Consider the following 19,301-nt stretch of genomic DNA (forward strand, 5'->3'; position numbering starts at 1 on the left):
GTCAAGATTTTGTGTCTATACGGTGCACAACATTTAATCTATTGTGGCGTTTACACTGATGCGTTAAAATTTTTTTCTGCCATTTTTCTTGAGTACGACGATTATGCTGATGCAGCCTTTCTTCCTGAAGTTATGGTAATTGTACTGGCTTTGCATATTTATCACAGCCAACTGATTTAAACAGACACCTGTAAAGTTATACTGAGCAAGGCTATTAATTAAGTTACTGCCTCTATGTAGTCTTAGGCTACTTATCAACATTTGAGTATTATTTGAATGTTATTGTTTAATTTACCTTGCCCCAAGCAGTGGCTATTTGTAGCACAAAGTCCTGCCGCCTATGTTCAAAGTTCTATTTAGTAAAAGGATGCTTAAAACCTTTCCAAGTCTTTGTCGTACTATTTCAGACAGAGTGATAACTTATTACCTGTCTACTAAGGTTTTAGGATTAAAGTTACGGTGTCGGGCTCGAGTTTTAAAAGAACAGTACAGGAGCATTTGAAGAAAATTGGGTTCTAAAAGTGCAGTACGTGAGCATCTGAAGAAGGGGCTATTATGTAACAGTACCCCATACTTTAACACAGTGGAATATGCTGATTCTTTGTTAAAAAGAAATTAAGAAGAGCTTTTTTGAAGATTAATTGCTGCAAACAAGAAGTCGCTAATATACAATTATGTTACATGAAAAAGATTACCAGGTTAAGGCAAAAGAACCTTCTTCAGTAACACTCAAAGGAAGGTTGTATCCTAAAAATGTACTTTGTGTATGGTGGGACAACAAAGGAACTATATATTATAAATTTTTGCCACCAAATTACATAATAAATTTGGAAAAATACTTCCAAAACAGCAGTTTTAAAGACAGACGTGAAGCAAACCACCAAGATCTGACCAATCGTTGAACTGTTGTCCTACATCATAACAAATGCTTGGCCACACATTTTTGCATACATCAAATATTCGTTGACTATGGCTAGGATGTTCTGTGTTAGAATCTCCCCATTCACCAGATTTTACCTCCTTGGATTTTCATTTTTTCAAGTTATTTCCAAATTCATGCAATGAACAACTTGCGGTTCACTTCTTTGAAGATGGTCCAACAGTCCTCCGACAGCTTCTTTGAAATAAACCTAATGACTTCTTTTTTTTTTTTTTTTTTTAAAGCAATTTTCCAGCTGCAGGAGAGATGACAAAAAGGTTACAGAGCATAATGGTGCTCATATAATGCAATGAAATTTTCTTTTGTTTCCTTATTGCTTCATTTGCATTTATCATAAAAAATTGCAAAACTTTTTGGATGAATCATACTACAGTGCTGTTTGCTTTGAAAAATTATCCATTATAGCGTTTGGTAAATCAACATACCCTTGTTTTCTTCAGAGATACAGAAAATTCTTGAGTGGATTGATATAAATTACTTAAATGGCAGATATATTTTGAAATATAGTAGAAAGAAATAAGCAAACCACAAATGTACATTACATGTTTATTTACTTGACTAACTAACTGATGCCATTCAGCAAAAAACAAAAAAGAGCTACAAATGAATATTAAGGAACATAGAGTGTATATTTATAGCATTGCTTTGGCAGATACAACATAATAAAAATAAAATAAAGATTATTTCTAACACTACTCCTTGCTAAAGTATGCCTAAAAAAACTTTCACTTAAATTGATTAAATACAACCTTCAAAAAATAAGGAATTTTTTTTTAAAAAGGAACTTACAGTAACTCTTCCAAACTGAACAGTAAAAAATTGGTAAAAGAAATTTACAAGTGTTATGAGCATACACAGGCATTTTTTATATCACACATCGGAGGGCTATTTGTCAAAACCTAAATGTTTTCTCAAGTTGGTTAACCCTTTGTGGCTCACTGTTCCAGTACATGGAACACCCAAATTGAATTGCTTCTGAAACCTTTAAATTATGTAAATAAATAAAAATGCTTTTATAATATACTTTGAACTTTTCTTTTTAAACAGTAGATAGTAGCATATCACAAGGAGACACAGAATTTTCATTTATTGTGTGTTATTAAAATCCACTTTTTTCAAGTAATTTTCTCTATTTTTTTTAATGATATAAAAAATTTTATTTGGAAAAAAAATTAGGCATAATTTTGCTGGCTGTACTCCAAATTATTTGTTCTACATTTTTTTTAATCTTTCATACAAAAAACATACGCAGAATCATTGAATAAAACCAGGTGTTCCATTAGCGGGAACACTCCACCTTTAGCGATCTCATGCTGCTACGAATCAGAACATCTGTGCTTAGGAGAGAACATCCGTTGTTTACGTTTTCTGTTTCCGTTGCTTTGGGGGGGGGGCATGAATTCAAACAAAGCACTATTGAGGGGTGAGGTGTGTTTTGTGTTATGAAAGCCCTAATATTGGCATCTTGAATTTTTTGGGAGTAGTTTTTAGGTGGGAATTTTATTAGTAGCTTGACTCATCTTTACTTAGAGCTGCGTGAATTTTTTGCTGTCGCATTTTAGACTCATTCCCGTTTATTTTCAACAATTGTGTAATTATTTTTCATGTATGTATATATTATAGGCTTATTTTTCTTTATTGTTAATATTAATCATAGTTATTTTTTTATTATTAATTTTCCATAAATGGCGCGGAGAAGTCTAACTCTTTCCGAAGTGCTCTTTCCAAAAATTTGTAAATATTTTTGTATATAGGACTTGTGTATATAGATATTTATCTCATTTATCCATATATATTCAAGAATATTGTGTATATCCAGAAAACCATGCATACAGCCATAATACAGAGTTTTTTCATTCTTATACAAACGCTTCTACTCATTTTCGTGCTTCACTGCAATGCTCACTTAGTTGCACTTTTAAAAGCTCTGGCGGCACAGTGTTCCACCTCATGGAACACCCACAGAATTAAAACGATAAGTGCAATTTTTACAAAATTTTACCTGTATACTCCTTTAGGACTAAATAGACTGCATACAACTTTTTTTGTTGAAATTTCGTCGTTAACGTATAGTGCGCTGCAAAAGGTTAACACTGCCTTTGAAATGTTTTTAGTCAGAAGATCAGCTATGTTTTAATTTGAATTTACATATTCCAATTTAATCACTCCTTGTTCAGTATAGTCATGGATGATGTGATGCTTAATGTCCATGTGCTTACTGCGTTCAGATGTAGTTTGATTTTGTGCGATGAACATAGCTGCCTGGTTGTCTACCTTTATAACTGAGGGCGATGGGATAAACTTCAACATCCTCAGTTCCTTCAACAGTCCCCTTATCCATAAAACTTCCTTTGTAGCAAGGCCAGCAGCCACATATTCGACTTCAGCCGATGATAGGGCAACAGTAGACTGCTTCTTACTGCACCAAGATATTGCAGCACCACCTAAGATCAGAACACATCCACTGAAGGGCTTTCTATCAACATTGTCAGCACCCCAGTCAGCATCAGAGAATGTTTCGATGCCATACAAGCTCTTCCTGTCTTTCTGAATGTAAGGGATAGATGTCTGGTCTCTTAAAGATAGCGGAAAAGATTTTTAACTCTTCTCCAGTGTAATTCAGATGGCCTCTCATTTAACTGGCTCATATAGGTTGCACTAAATGCAATATAAGGACGTGTTCCACAAGCAAGGTTAGGCTACCTATGTCTTGCCTGTATGGCATTTGATCACTTTCTGCTTTTATATATCTCCACTCTTTATTATCTACCTTTTGGTGTTTTCCAGTAGGATCCATGGGCATTGATGCTCCCCTGACTGATTCTAATTTGAACTCGTCCAGAATTTCTTCTATGTAAGCTGTTTGATCTAATGTTCAGGTGCCATCAGTATGCTTCTGGATCCTCATCGATAGTATTTCATTTGTTTCACCAAGGTCTCTTGCTTTGAATCTTTGCAAAACTTTATGCTTAAATGTGGTTATTTCCTCTAGGGTCCCAACAATTAACATGTCATCTACATAGATACCAAGATATAATGCTTTGTTTGGATGGTAATAAATGCATGGATCTCATTTTGAGCGTGACAGTCCACAATCCTTCAAGAAAGTATCAAAGCATTCATTCCATTGTCTTCCTGATTGCTTTAAGCCATATAAGCTTTTCTTTAAATGGCACACTAGATGCTCTTTCCCTTGCTCTTGAGATCCTTCAGGTTGTACCATATATATGTCTTCCTTGAGTAAGCCATTTAGATAGGCAGCAGTGATGTCCATTTGATAAATTTCCATTTGTAACTTAACAGCAAGGGCTAGAAGAATTCTTATAGATTTTACCTTTACACCAGGGAAGAAAGTCTCTGAAAAATCTCTACCAGGGACTTGTGAGTAGCCTTTAGCTACTAATCGAACTTTAAATTCGATTATTTCTCCTTCTGCATTTTGTTTTTCTTTGAATACCCACTTGCAACCTATGGGTTTGATGCCAGCTGGCTTTGGAACCAATTCCCATGTCTGGTTTTCATACAAATTAGACAAGTCTTCCTTCATGGCTTTTTTCCACATCTCTGCTTTTGGTGAATTCATTGCTTCTTTTACACTTGTTGGGTTCTTACACATTTTGATGGAAGGTTGTTCTTCACAAACAGCTTTATATAAAACTGGATCCCCAGAGTAAGTCTTAGGTCTCTTTTCTCTAGTGCTTTTCCTGATTCCAATAGGGTCTTCCTTACTACTATCAGAACTTTCCAGGAATGCTGACTCTGTGTCTTCAATTTCTTCTGCTGTGTCATTTAATAGAGTTTCAATATCTTTGACTCCTGTGGTGGTGCAACTGATGGGTACTTCTAATGGAACAACATTTACTTCACTGTCAGAATTGTACTCATTTAAGTTAAAGGTCACTTCATTTTCTTCTTTGCTTGAGTAGCTGTCTGGCTCCTCCTCAATGGAAGAAGTCTCATCAAATTTAACATTTCTGCTCACTAAAAACTTATCTTCCTCTGTATTCCATAGTTTGTATCCTTTCACACCTTCGGGATATCCTATAAAGACACATTCTTAAGCACGCTTCCCTAGCTTTCCTTTCTGTAGCGTTTTATCAATTTGAGCAAAAGCTTGACAGCCAAATATTCTCAGGTGACTAATTTGCACAGGCTTCTTGGTCCAGAGTTCTTCAGGTATGTTTCCTTCGGTAGCTTTTGATGGACACTTATTGTGCAAATAACAGGCAGTAGTCACAGCATCTGCCCACAATTCTTGTGGGATGTTGGAATCTAGGAGAAGACATCTAGTCATATCAAATAGAGTATGGTTCCCTTTTCCTGCAACTCCATTTTGTTGAGGTGTCCGGGGAACTGTAAGTTGTCTTGTTATTCCATTTTTAGTTAGGAAGTCATCAAATTCATTGTTGACATATTTCCCTCCATTGTCGCTTCGTAGAGTAGTGATTTTGAGTCCAAGAAAATTTTCAACATTTGTTTCATATTCCATGAATTTTTCACGGACTTGATCTTTAGATTTCATAATTTTAACCACAGCATATCTTGAGTAGTCATCAACAAAGGTAATGACATACTTTGATACACCTTTAGATGTAGGTGTGATAGGTCCAGTTACATCAGTATGTATTAACTGAAGAGATCTAGTTGAACATTCCGCTTTTTCCTTGGGAAATGGAGTCTTTTTTCCAAAACACATATTGAACAAACAGTCTCCTTTTCTTGGATTTCTTCCAAGAAATTTGGAATCATCCCTTTTCACAAGTTCCTTAACTGTATCATAGTGAAAATGTCCTAATCTTCGATGCATAATTTTTTCATGTCGGAAAGGTATATTTTGTGCATTTGCTTTTCTTCAGTTTAGTATAATCTTGTATGCCTATGTGCAGTGAGAATGACCTTTTCTTGTCTTGGATCTTTTATGATTGCTTTGCTCCTCTCAAAGGGAACAGTCATCACCCATTTCTTCTATTCTTCCCACTGAAAGAAGGTTACCATCAAGCTTAGGGACATACAGAACATTTGCTAGATGAATAGCATCTTTCCCACATTCTCTGACAGGATTCAAAACAATGTCTCCCATGCCAGAAACTTTAATTTTTTCAGAATTGGCTATCTCAACTTGTGATTTCACTGAAGCTAAATTCATAAATTTCTGCTCTTGAGAACACATATGTTCAGTGGCTCTACTATCAAGGCACCAATCACAGACAGGTTTCCCATCGCAAGAATCAGCAAACAGTGCATGATATACTTCATTAGAAACCATTTTTGCATGTGGGGTTTCAGCAGCAGAGCAATTTTTGGCAATATATCCCCACTCCCCACAAGAAAAGCAACGGATTTTTCTGTCAGTATTTTTATACTGTTTCTGTAATGGCTGCATAGTTTTAGTTCTGTACTTATCTCAAATTTTGAGGACTTCCTCTCTTATGACCTCACTGGTAGCAACTTCTGTTTTCACTTCTGTGTAGCGCAGTAATTTTTTCTCTTCAACGATGAGATGCAATTTTATGATTTGGGTTGAAAACGTATCTTCTTCACGTTCTAAATTGAGGATAAGGCCTTCATATTCCTTGAACAAACCCATTAACAAAACGAGGGCAACTTCTCTGTCTGCAAGTCCGTGTCCACAAGACGATACCTTTCGGTGAAGGTCCATCAATCAACTTAGATAAGAACTGACGCTTTCTCCAGGTTTTAAAGTTACATTAAAAAATTCCTTTAAAAGTTGCAGAGAATGCAATAGTCTGAATTTTGTATGGGTGACTTTTAAAGTATCCCACGCTTCTTTTGCTCTTTCACAGTCAGCGATGTCATTTAAGACTGGTCTTCAACCACTAAGAACAGAAAGGTTAAGGCTTTCTCATTAATTTTCTTTTTTGTCATTCTTTAATTCAGCACCATAACCTGGATCAATTGCTTCCCAACAAATTTTTTGAACTAAAACAGCTCGTGCTCGGATTTTCCAAGCATTGTAATTATCTCCATTGAGTTTCTGAATCTCAATTTCTTCCATTGGATTGTTTTCAACGTGTTAGGCTTAGCTTCGCCGGCACTGAGGATGTTGCTTCTTTTTCTTTCAGAAAAAACAAAATTTCTTCTTCATTTCTGCCAAATATACTTCTCTAGAGCATATCGTCCTGATAACGTGATAGAAATTATTTACCGTAATTTCCGGAAGAAAGGCCGCATCAGCATAAACGCCGCACTCGAGAAAAATGGCGGGAAAAAAATTAAAATTACACAGAAACACCGCATCAGCGTAAATGCCGCAATAGATTAAATTGCGCGTGACATCGTCGTGGGCCGTATAGATGCAAAAACTCAACCTAAGTCCTGATATATGACATACCAGTTAAGAAGAATGCATGAAATGAAACCATAACTCAAAAATAAATTAAAGGTTAGAAATGTATAGCTTCTGTGCCGTTTAGAGACATTTTCAAAAATTTTCCGCTCCCTAATTAAAAACTATCCAACAAGTACTTGTACTCTAACTGATGGGATCTGTATTTGGCAGAATGCCAAGAAAAATCCATTCATGCTGAAGGGGAAATACGTCAGAGTTCGTTATTGCGAGGCAGGTGGAGTCGTGTCCGCCTTTGAAAAAAATTACAGAAAAGGCAGGTGTGGAAAGAGGCTGGGTCCCGGAAGATTCATCGAATGGCAGAGGAGAGAGACTATTCAAACTGATGAGAATGTTGATTTGAAAGGGGGAAGAATGTTATTGTTCTGAGATCTCGTTTAGGGTGAATAAGGCATGTAGGTCCGTTCAAGGGAAAGAACGTAAACAAAATAACGTTCGCAAAAAGCAACTGAGTGGTCTTTTGTGTGGGAACAGCACCAATCTATGCACAATGACAAGGCCATCAAAACTATGTACAATGACCATCATAGGAAATATTTTAATTTTAGTGCACCTAAACGCCGCATGGGTAGAAACGTTGCACCCGCTGAAAATTTAAGTTTTAAACACGTAAATACCGCGGCGTTTCTTCCGGAAATTACGGTAAATGGCAAATATATTTTGAAATATAGTAGAAAGAAATAAGCAAACCACAAATGTATGTTACGTGTTCATTTACTTGACTAACTAACTGATGCCATTCAGCAAAAAACAAAAAAGAGCTACACATGAATATTAAGGAACACAGAGTGTATATTTATAGCATTGCTTTGGCAGATACAACATCATAAAAATAAAATAAAGATTATTTCTAACAGGGATAAGATAACAGGAATAACCTAGATAATTAAAAATTTTTTTGATATTCCTGCAGAAAATCTAAAGAAAATGAAACGAGAAAAATGACACATTAAGATAATGGCATCAGGAGTCAAATGGCAAGACTCCTGGACATAAGAAGTTTCACTCAGACTGAAATCCTGGTAAATGACCTGGCTGCATGCGAGTTTTCCTGTACGTAAACATGAATATGAGCTACTGTCAGTTAACACATCCTCCATACAAACACCCCTTTCCCCAGGCAAACATCCCTCATACTCATATCCTTTGCCATAACCCAATACAATTCTTCTCTGCCTTCCAGACTTCTTGATGTTAAACAGTAAAAATATTTTGTTTTTAACTTCTAACTGCATAAATAAGCTTCACTTGCCAGATATTAGAATTATTTATTAAGAGTTTATTATATGATTACTATGATTCAGAGCATTATTGTTCCTTTACAGATGAAAATTAGCACCTATTTGCAAATGTCTACATATTATGCCATTCACATGCTCTATTCATCATGGTAAGACACCAATTAAACTTGCACTGACAATCATTAAAAAAATTTTTGGAAGGTACCCTTCAGAAAATAAAATTGAAGAATTGTTTGAACAGTAAAGAAGTAACTACAGAACAAAGTCTGAAATTTGGACGTCCAACATCCGGAATAATCTAAAATCGAGACCTCAAAACCACCACCAATGCTTTTCTTGTAGGCATGCACATTTGATTCCCCCCCTCTGTGCATAATAAAACATCTGGTGAGTCCCGATTGTTAATTTCACTTCGACACTAAATAAAATACCTTGTTATTGAAGAAACAATCATTTCAGCAAAAATTTGTATGATTGGTAATTTCTCTCCATTGCTGTTTATCTGTTTGGCACACATCTCAAACCGAAACATTCCACATAGATACATCGTTGATCTGATGCCAAACTGGTGAATCATTATTTATTATACTTTCCTTTCATCACTGCATATTTATCAACACATGACAACTTGAGTAATGATTCATGTAGCAATGCCTAAGAAATTTTGCGTTAGTAATTGAGTAATAAAGGAGTAAGGAAACCTCTTATATTGACATTAATCTTGCCAATGATTACAGATGTAAGTTAAATGCGAAAAAAATGTTGACGAGGAAAAATTTAACAAAAAATTTCTTTTCATATGTTAAAAATAAGTTTTGTTGATGATACTCATAGACCCAAAGATTATATTTAGGGCTATTTGAATTAACAATAACTGATTTGTTATTAAAATAAACCCAGAACCAGCACCAGGGCTCGTATGGCCGCACCGAGTCACAGAATTTAACACCCACACCGGTGTGGTGGGTATAGCGCCAGTCCTCAATAAGGCTTAAGAATATGTGGAAATTTATTTACTCAGAACTCTGATAAGCCTTAAGCATGTGCAAGAAATAGGCATAAGTATAATAAATAACTAATACAATTCAGGTTTAATTGTTTCAATACGTGATAGAAGCAAGATTAAATTTAACGGAACAACTTTTCATTAGTCGCCAAGCTCATTATGCATAACCAAATATGTATAGGGAAAGATAGCTAAATTTGATGATGATAGCGACAAATTTTAAAGGTTTTCGGATATTGCAAACAAAGGTGAAATTTTCCAATTAACGGATTTTGTAAAGAAATGTGGAGAAGCAGTAATAAATGAAGATGATATAAAAGAAGTTTTTCATTGTGATGACAATGCTTCCCAATAATCAATCAATTAATGAATGGCAAAATCTGTAGTAATGTTCTACATCCAGAAAATACCGCTACAGATAGTGAAGAAAGTGATAGAGAATTTATTGAAAACGAAAAAATTTCGATTGACATGCTAGTCGGAATTCTGGACACAGCAGTTACAGGACTTCAAAAATGAATCTAAACAAGAGATTATGTCTGTCTACAGAATTAAAGAGACAGTATTAGCACAAAAAATGAAGCAACTTAAACAACTTGCACTGAAAGAGTTTAATAAGGTAAACAAATAAATATTAAGCTTTTTTTTTTTTTTTTTTTTGTAAATTTTGATACCCTTTAGATTTTTAATACTTCATTATTTTATAAATCACGATTTCATATTTTTAATCTTATAATTTCTACGTCATCTTACTATATTTAAACTGATGATCTAATATACAGAAAAATCCCAAATCCAGAATCGCCAAAGTCCCGACAATTCCGGCTTTTGGACTGTATATAATAAAGAAGTGATATCAGGAACTGAGGAAAAGAAAGAATTTTTAGAAAGTGCCAGTTAAATTTTGCTTGATAATGATCACAAAGATGATTTGATTTTTAAAAAGATTTGAAAACTTTTCATCATTGCATTAAACTTACTGATATACCTCCTGCCATACATATGGAATTGGAAATAGCTATTTTCAATAAAAGGCAAAAGCTGAAACAATCTTAACTTTATATAACATTAAAATGATAATATGCAAATAAGGCATGTAAGAAAACGTTTGAGATTTTGAGTGGATAATGCTTTTAATTGCTACAGCTTATCCAGTAAATCTAGTCATTGTTATCTTTCATATTCTTCATGTTATTCTTACATTATTACTATTCAAACTTAAGCCTGAATCAAATTGAACTAATTTTTATGTTTACATCACTGGTGTTGTTTTAACATGCCAATATAGAAGCTCTGCTTGAAAGAATTTCAGACGGCCTTTATATGTCTTTTCTGGTATTAAAAGTCACAATCCTGTTTTTGATATTGCCACGGTCATACATATGAATATGCAGTTTTGCAATCATTGTTTTTAATATTTTTTCACAAATGAGTACAAGCAGTTTGTTTTGTAGTCAAAGGTCATAACGATATCTCACTAAAAATATTGTAGAATTCTATGTTAAGCTTAGGAAGAACAGTAAAAGTGCTTGAGGTGTAATGTCTTGCATCTAGTATAAAACACTTAGCCATGCTTTAGTATTTCAATGATAGAGGCACTTCAAAAATAATAACAGGCGAGTGTTTCTGGCAGGTATCCACTGTGATTAACTGTCAACACTGCCAATCCTCAGCTATCAGTTCACAGTGATTATTATGCAAGCTTCCTGAAAAACGTAATTGCATGAACTCATGAAGGACAACTACCAGATTTACTTAAGAAAGGATGATTTTGCACTGGGCACAATGTTTGGCTTTGTTGTTGCTGTGACACTCACAGCACTATTTTGAATTTGACGAGACAGCACTAAAATAATTTAGATATAACCTGGACACTGCTCCAGTCGGTTTCCTGGTATCCTGACTGCTAAACGATAATTGCAGAGAAAAAGATTCTCTTCTGATGAGGAAGTGAAAAATATCGTCACCACAGTGGAAAAAAAAAAGTATTATAATACTGTCTACTTCATGCTTCTGCATTATTTATAAAAATTAGTTTTAAAAAATTCAATGTGAGACACACTATTTGTAAAAGGAAAAGTTACAGGACAAACAGAGTAATCTGATTCATGATTAATCATTTGGGAATTTGCGTAATCTATCAGCTTTTGAATAAGCAGGAAGTTACTCTTTTTTCACATCTGAAGAAGCTTTGCCTTTGAGGTTGGTCATTATTATGATATAAAAAAAGCAAAATACGCATAATTTTAACAATGCTATGATTTCTATCAAAAGTTTACATTATGAGCATAACTAACATAAAAATTTAAGTTATTTATTGACTTGTAAAGAACTGTACACCACACAGCAAAACAGATAATTTCCTAACAACTCCAATTTGGATAAGAAAAATTAAAACAGTTTGTTTTGTTTCAGATACATATGTAATAATTTACCATTTAGGTATACTCTGTTTTTATTAAAAAATATAACTGCATGCAGTTCATTATGAAATTAATTAGGAGATAAGAATTATGGCTATTACTTTTAATGCTGTATGCAAAGCAAATGGACCATAAGGAGGTTTGTCTAATTTAGACAGATCAGGAATATCATTCATGAGACTTGCAGCACTGCCTTTATGATTGATTAGCTTCAGAACCTGTAAGGGAAAACAAACACAATTGAGATAAAATGGCAACTAATAACTTCAAAGTAATTACTCTTAAATTCCATTTGTATTATAAAAGGGGGGGTCTGCTAAAATTGTTACAAGCTTTACATAAAATAAAAAAACAAAAGCTATTTTACACAGTAGCAAGTATACCTAACCGTTATTCTGTACAAAACTAAAAACTATTTTTTTAGGGATATAATCCAATCATTGTATGATGTTTTTCACATATACACTGCCGGCCACTGTAAATGCAACACTCTGAAGGAAGCATGCAAATAACATGAAATTGACGCCATGCATTAGTGGAGGTGAGATATGCAAACGATTAGAATTTCAGCGCAGACGCACATCACGCATGCCTCTGGCCCACTTCAAAGCACTATTAAAGGCTTGGAGTTTTCTACGATTTCAAGTTTGGCAATTGTGTTTTTTTGTGGTTTTTTCAAAAACAAAAAAAAAAAAAAAAAAAAAAAAAAAAAAAAAAAAGATCAATTATGCCTTGTAGTAAACAGTGAACATCGTTTGATCAAGTATCCAAGTTTGACAGAGGAAGGATAGTGGCCTAACGAGAGTTTGGATTATCTTTCAGGGAAATCGATAGTCGTGTTGGATGAAATCAAACAACTGCAATGCGGATATGTGACTGTTGGATGCAGGAGGGTACGACGCATTGACGTGTTCGATTGCATCCAAATCAGGGCACCACTTCACGTGATGACAGGAACATTGTGCGCATGGCAGTGATGGATCGCTCAGTCACATCACGAACCATAGCACAGCACATTCAAACTGTGACCTATCATCCAGTGTCTGCACGTACCATTCGATGCCGTTTACAGCAGAGTGGTCAGTCCGCAAGATGTCCATTGCTTCGTCTACCCTTGAAGCAGAACCACAGATGTCTCTGCTGCCAATGGTGAGATGAAAGAAGGATGTGGATGGCAGAATGGCATGAAATTGTCTTTACTGACGAGTCATGCTTCTGTCTGCAACACCACGATGGTCTGATTCGAGTCTGGGGACACCGTGGAGAGAGGATGCTGAACAGCTGCGTTATGCACCGCCACATTGGTCCTGCACCAAGTATTATGGTATGGGGCGGTATTGGATATCACTCTTGCACTCCTCTAGTACACATTGCCGGTACTTTAAACAACCACCGCCACATCTCCGAGGTGTTGGAGCCAGGTGTCCTTCCTTATCTTCAGGGCTTGCCCATAGCCATATTTTAGCAGGATAATGTGCGATCATACGTGGCACGCATTGTCCAAGGGTTCTTCATCAATTGCCAGACTGAATTGTTTCCCTGGCATCTCACTCTCTGGATCTTTCGGTGATAGAAAACATGTGGTCCATGGTTGCTGAACGATTGACCCAAATTACATCCCAAGCTGCTACACCAGATCAACTTTGGCAAGGTGTGGAAGCTGCTTGGTCTGCTGTACCCCAAGAACACATCCAAAGTCTCTGAATCAATGCTGAGGCATGTGGCAGCTGTGATCTCCAACAATGGCGGCTACTGATTTTGGAAGGAACCACACTTAACAGAAGTTTATAAATTTAATCATTTGATACTTGGTCAACATGTTATCTACTAAATAAATTTTGTTGTGATATCTCTCGTCTTTCTTGGTGTTGCAATTTGGGTGGCCAGCAATGTATATATAAATATATATATGTATATGTAATATTTCTGCAGATTAATTGAAAATCAGAAGACAGCTGTTAATGATGTTATTGATAATTACTTGGAAAGGCTTTATTAAATAGATTCACAAGATGATGTAACATAGACAGACTTGATAAAAACAATACATTTATTTATTTGTGGCCACTCTTGCTAAGCAAAAACATGTTCATTTATCATTTTAGGTGCTTACATAATGGAGTACATTTTCAGAACAATGGACAAAGCGAAGCCATGAGAACACACAGGTTGCCGTTAGCAAGGCAAAGCAAGGGCCAAAAAAAGTAACGTAGAATAGTTCAGATATTTATATGTTCCGGATATATTATTTCAATCCGAATTTTGATTGGCTGTGAGGCAGTCGCATTGCCGAGAAATTTTGATGCACTTCAGATGCTAGGAGGGGGACATTATAAAAATCTAAAAAGGAAATTTAAAGGTCTAATTTCCAACTATTAATACTTTTGTTAATGATTTAGTATCAAATTTTATATTTTACACATTATATATATGTGTATACAAACTGTGAGGCAGTCGCATTGCCGAGAAATTTTGATGCACTTCAGATGCTAGGAGGGGGACATTATAAAAATCATTATAAAAATCACACATTATATATATGTGTATACAAACTTAAAGTATCTAAAGTTAATATTAAATTAGAATCAATTAAATTAGAGCAATTCCTCAACAATATTAATAACTGAATCTGCATATAAGAGGTTTAACTTAAAATCTAATCAAATCAAAATTAAAATAAGAATTCGTAGAACAAACATTTTTTAGCCTATTACTATGTTTCTTTTTGTAGTATATATATATATATATCATGCAGAATAAACGTTCAGTAAGAAGATTTTCCAGTCAAGAAATTTTTTAAGTCAGTTTTATAACATAACCAGTATCACAAACTAGTCAGAAACACCAGCAAAAATAAATACGGCACACTTGTAGCTAAATATTTTATGCCTGTTTTACTAATTTTATAAATGAAGTGCTTTTATTTAATATATTTGCCTTCCACAGCCTTTTTATTGCATCTCAAATGCTTTACAGAATTTTATTTAAATAAACAAATATGTTACATAAATATTCATCTACATGAATGAATCTCATTCAATTCAGAAAAACTGCATTTCGCAAACTTCATAATCTGCTCTAAAATTTAAAAATATTAAGAAAAGTAAACATAAATTTTGAATAAAATGCAAGGAAACAGAAAATGGACAATTTTTCCACGAAAAAAGATAAAGCAAAAACAATATACAGTCAAAAGTCTTTAATCCGGACTCGTCGGGACTTCGGCGATTCCGGATTATCGATTTTTCCGGATTATAGATCATCAGTTTAAATCTGGTAAGATGGCATGCAGAAATTATAAAATTAAAAATATGAAAACGTAATTTATAAAATAATGAGCAATTATGATCAAAAGGGTATCAAAATTTACAAAAAAAGAAGCTTAATATTTATTTCTTTACTTTATTAAATATTTCTTTCAACGTGCGCATGCGTAAAGCATACATTACGCATAGCCGAAATTAGAAAATTGCAACCAGAAAACTATTTGATATGTATTCGTGATATTTATAATGATGAGGAATTTGATTTAAATCATATCAGAGACGGAGTAAATCGAGATTAAATACTACATTTAGTAAGGAATTATAAGCCGAAAAAAATAAAAACATCTGCCCTGAAGATAACGATAGTGCTGACAGATCAACTTCCAGTTCATTGTGCGCGCGACGTCCCCCTCCGGCGCACAGCAGTGTGAAATTTGATGCTAAAGCAAAGTTTAAAGTTTAAAGAAATTAAACATTTAGCAGTGGTAGCAATGAAAGCTCCCTGAGTTATGTTGTGCAGACATTGAAAACAATAAAAGATTTTGAACTTAACCAAGTTATTAACAATATAATAAAAAATAAAAACACATAAAATAAATGTCAATGGTCAAGAAAACACCTGAAAAATTTAAATGTGAAAACACTTAAAACCGGCCTAACTCCGTTTGCACAAGGAGTCGTCGCCGCTCACGTATTTTTAATTCTGCCCTCATTGAAGAAACATGGATGCCGCCCACGGCAGTCACTCACAGGATAGCCCCCGGAACCGAAGAACTTCAATCTGGAACCATCATCTCGCAAACCGGAATCAAGGCATTTTTTCACCGGACTGCAGGCATCCTTTGGAAGGGGCTGGAAACTGCTCACTCACCAGCCGGGAAACCAGGAACTAGAAGGGCTGAGCCAGAGCGACGCAAGATACTTATAGCAGAAGTAGGAATGACGTCATCTCACGGCAACCAATCAGCTATCGGCACGAATCGGCTTTTCAGATGACGTAAATCATGTTTCGTTTTTGCATCTCAATTAGATTGAAACAGTCCGTTTTCAATGCAAACAGTGGCAGCAAGAAAAGAAGTAGAAGTAACTACTATATTATATTAAAATAAGGACTAAACTAAATAAACATTTCAAGGAGGAGAGATGATGCATTAAAAGGTTTAAAAATAAGCTATATTTTCCAACAAAATTGATAAACAGATTTCGGAACGATTAGATAAACAAAGGATATGCCTTTATCCATTTTTTGTAGTAATTCGTTTTTTGTTTGATGGACATTGAAGCATACTTTCGTTTTCTAGATCCTTTGGGAGCTCCAGCATCGGAAATTCTATTTGACATAATCGAAAGTTCAAGTTTACTTTTATAAAATTGCTCTTACAGTCTGCAAAAAATAATAAGCCGGATCCAATTTGAAGATTAAGGAACAACGCAATCATCAACATTAACTGAAATAGACAATTAGATAAATTTAGCTTTTACCGCCCGTTATACATTAAACGCGTACGCGAAAATGTATTCTGCGCTTGCGCGAGACCCATATGCGCAGTCGTAAATATCTTGCGCGCACGTGTAAAATGCCTATGCGCATGCGTCAACGCAGCGCATGTGCAGAAAGATTTTAGCTTTGAGGTCCGGATTATGGGTGTCCGAATTAACGACTTTTGACTGTATTTCTAAAGATTAAAAAGACTACTAATTTTTGTTTTCATACCTGGCTTTGGAAAATAATAATATTCCAAGCATGGTTACATTAATTTAAGAAGTCAGTAGCTCTTTTAAATAGATAAATAAAATAATGTATGACAGAACAATTAAATCAAGTGAACATAAAACTTCTGCATGAAATATTAACATTCAGTCTAAAATAAGAAACTGAAACTAAAAATCTGTTTCACATTAAAGCATGTTTCATGTAAATTTATAACAAAAGACAAGTACTGCATATTTTCATAATATACGTACAGAATATTCATTTTCAAAACTTCCACTATCAAGGTCTTTAACTTTCTGATCATATGATGGAATAACTATCTCAGCAGGACGGAGAATACTTTGGCGACATGGTTGAGTGATTGTGATCATTCTACGGTTAGTTCGAATGGTAATCACTCGTCCACTAGTGGCAGAAGTGGATTTAGCATTAGTATCCATTACAGGCTTCTGGCCAATCTAGAAGAATACAAGAAAAAATTGCAAATAAAATTTTTATTCAAGTTCCATAAATATAAATTAATTTGTTTGAAAGTAATGCTATAAAGTATAGGTTTTTCCATAAAATCTTAACATTATGCTCTTGGTGGTTGTAGTAGATTCTCTGGCGTAATACTTGAAAGGTTATATGCACCAAACATATTATATACTTTCAAATACAAATAAGATATACACCAAAGTTAGAGTCAAATGCAAGTTTAAAACAAAAGCACACATTTAAAAAAAAAGTTATGTAATATAATGATGACTGTTCAGATGAACAATTACATAAAACAAATAATGATTTAAGTTGGAAAAGAAGGCTAAAATTTAAAAAATAAATAAATAAATAAAATAAAATAAAAAAAAGATGCATTAAAATACATAGTATTAAAACACCAAGAAACAACTTCAAAACAAAATCAAATTGAACAATAAAGATCTCTTTCATACCTGTTCTTCATCTTTAAAATAACCTGGTATTGGCCTCTTTCCCAATTATACTGTCGAAGCTAAAATGCTTCAATTGAAATATGTGAAAATACGGATATTCAATTACAAAGAGACACCTGGACAAAACCTTATTACAATTGAACATAAAGGCTCACTTTCGGCCTTCAAAAGGACTGTGTGTGACTCGAGATTGGTCAATTCTAAGGTGGGATAGCTAGACGTCTTCCTTCCAGTTTCTATGTCATCCCAGCATTCCAATTTGGATTTGGCAATTCACAACTTATTCAGAAGATGAAAATTCCAGAATAATTACTATTTATTTAGGATTATCTGCCTGATGACCATTCTAATGCTACTGTAGGGGATAAGCCGATTTGACAAAATAACTGCAGATTTTGCTGTTGCGTTTGCTAACTCATTACTTTTTATGTTAACATGTCCAGGAACTCAACACCAAACAAGCTGAAACACATGGATCTATATATTTTGATATACACTGTAGAGCCACAACATTATGACCACCTACTCAATAATGCCTTGTATGACCTTTGGCCTGCAAAAGAGCAGCAACTTGCCTTGGCATACATGTCACAAGTTCTTGGTAGATGACTGGAGAAAAGTTGTACCAAATGTCTAAGCAGCTGTCAAGCCAAGTTGAGATATTCTGACATGATGCTGTTTGAGCTATGAGCTGCTGCTCCACAACACCCCAAATATGCTCTTGGCTAAGAGCTGGCAACTTAGATGGCCATGACATTAACTGCAATTCATTTTTATGCTCCTCTCCAATGTAATTCAATCTTAACAACATTGGGTGTTGTCCTCCTGAAAGATTCCATTTCCATTTGGAAAGACAGATGCCATGAAAGGGTGCAACTGATCCGCAATTTTGTTCATATAGTGGCTTTCCTGATCTGTTCTATTACAATTAAGGGTCCCACAGCTGCTATGAGAACATTCCCCCAAAGCATAATATTGCCACCACCAGCCTGTGTATGACCTGCTGTATAGGGGGGAGCAACTGTTTGCCTGAAAGAGGCATACCCCGATACAACCATCAATGTTATCAATGAGAAATTCTGATTCGTTTGATTAGGCAACTATCTTCCACTTATCCGTGGTCCAATCTCGATGTTCCCAAGCCGAATTTAGGCATAATTGACAATGATGCTGGGTCAACAGAGGCACATGAGTGGGATGTCTGTTGCACAGTCCCATATCCAAGTGTCTGCTGAATTGTGTGTTCAAAAACACTTCCACTTGGACCTCCATTGTATTGGACTGTCAGTTGAGCCACTGAGTCTGGTGTCGATTTAGCAGCAAAAAGTAGGACAGTTTCTGACATTCTTTTTCTTTGATGACAATTGGACGAGCAATAGCTTGGCATCTACTGCTAGTTTCACTGTCATTTA

General features: G+C 34.9%; 1 protein-coding gene across 4 annotated transcripts in view; it reads right to left on the bottom strand.

The window, feature by feature from the left end:
- Positions 1-19,301, bottom strand: part of LOC118196406 (uncharacterized) — a 338,914-nt gene that overhangs the window by 26,553 nt on the left and 293,060 nt on the right. For all 4 annotated transcript variants that reach the window (XM_085807758.1, XM_085807757.1, XM_085807756.1 and 1 more), the window contains 2 exons: positions 17,209-17,415; positions 12,079-12,195 (listed from right to left, as the gene is read on the bottom strand). In XM_085807758.1, the coding sequence (XP_085663884.1) occupies positions 12,079-12,195; positions 17,209-17,415 (324 nt within the window). The remainder of the gene's footprint in view (positions 1-12,078; positions 12,196-17,208; positions 17,416-19,301) is intronic.

This window comes from Stegodyphus dumicola, chromosome X1 (genome assembly GCF_044657685.1).
Source record: "Stegodyphus dumicola isolate Sdum_Otavi_A_Nest chromosome X1, ASM4465768v1".
Lineage (NCBI taxonomy): Eukaryota > Metazoa > Arthropoda > Arachnida > Araneae > Eresidae > Stegodyphus > Stegodyphus dumicola.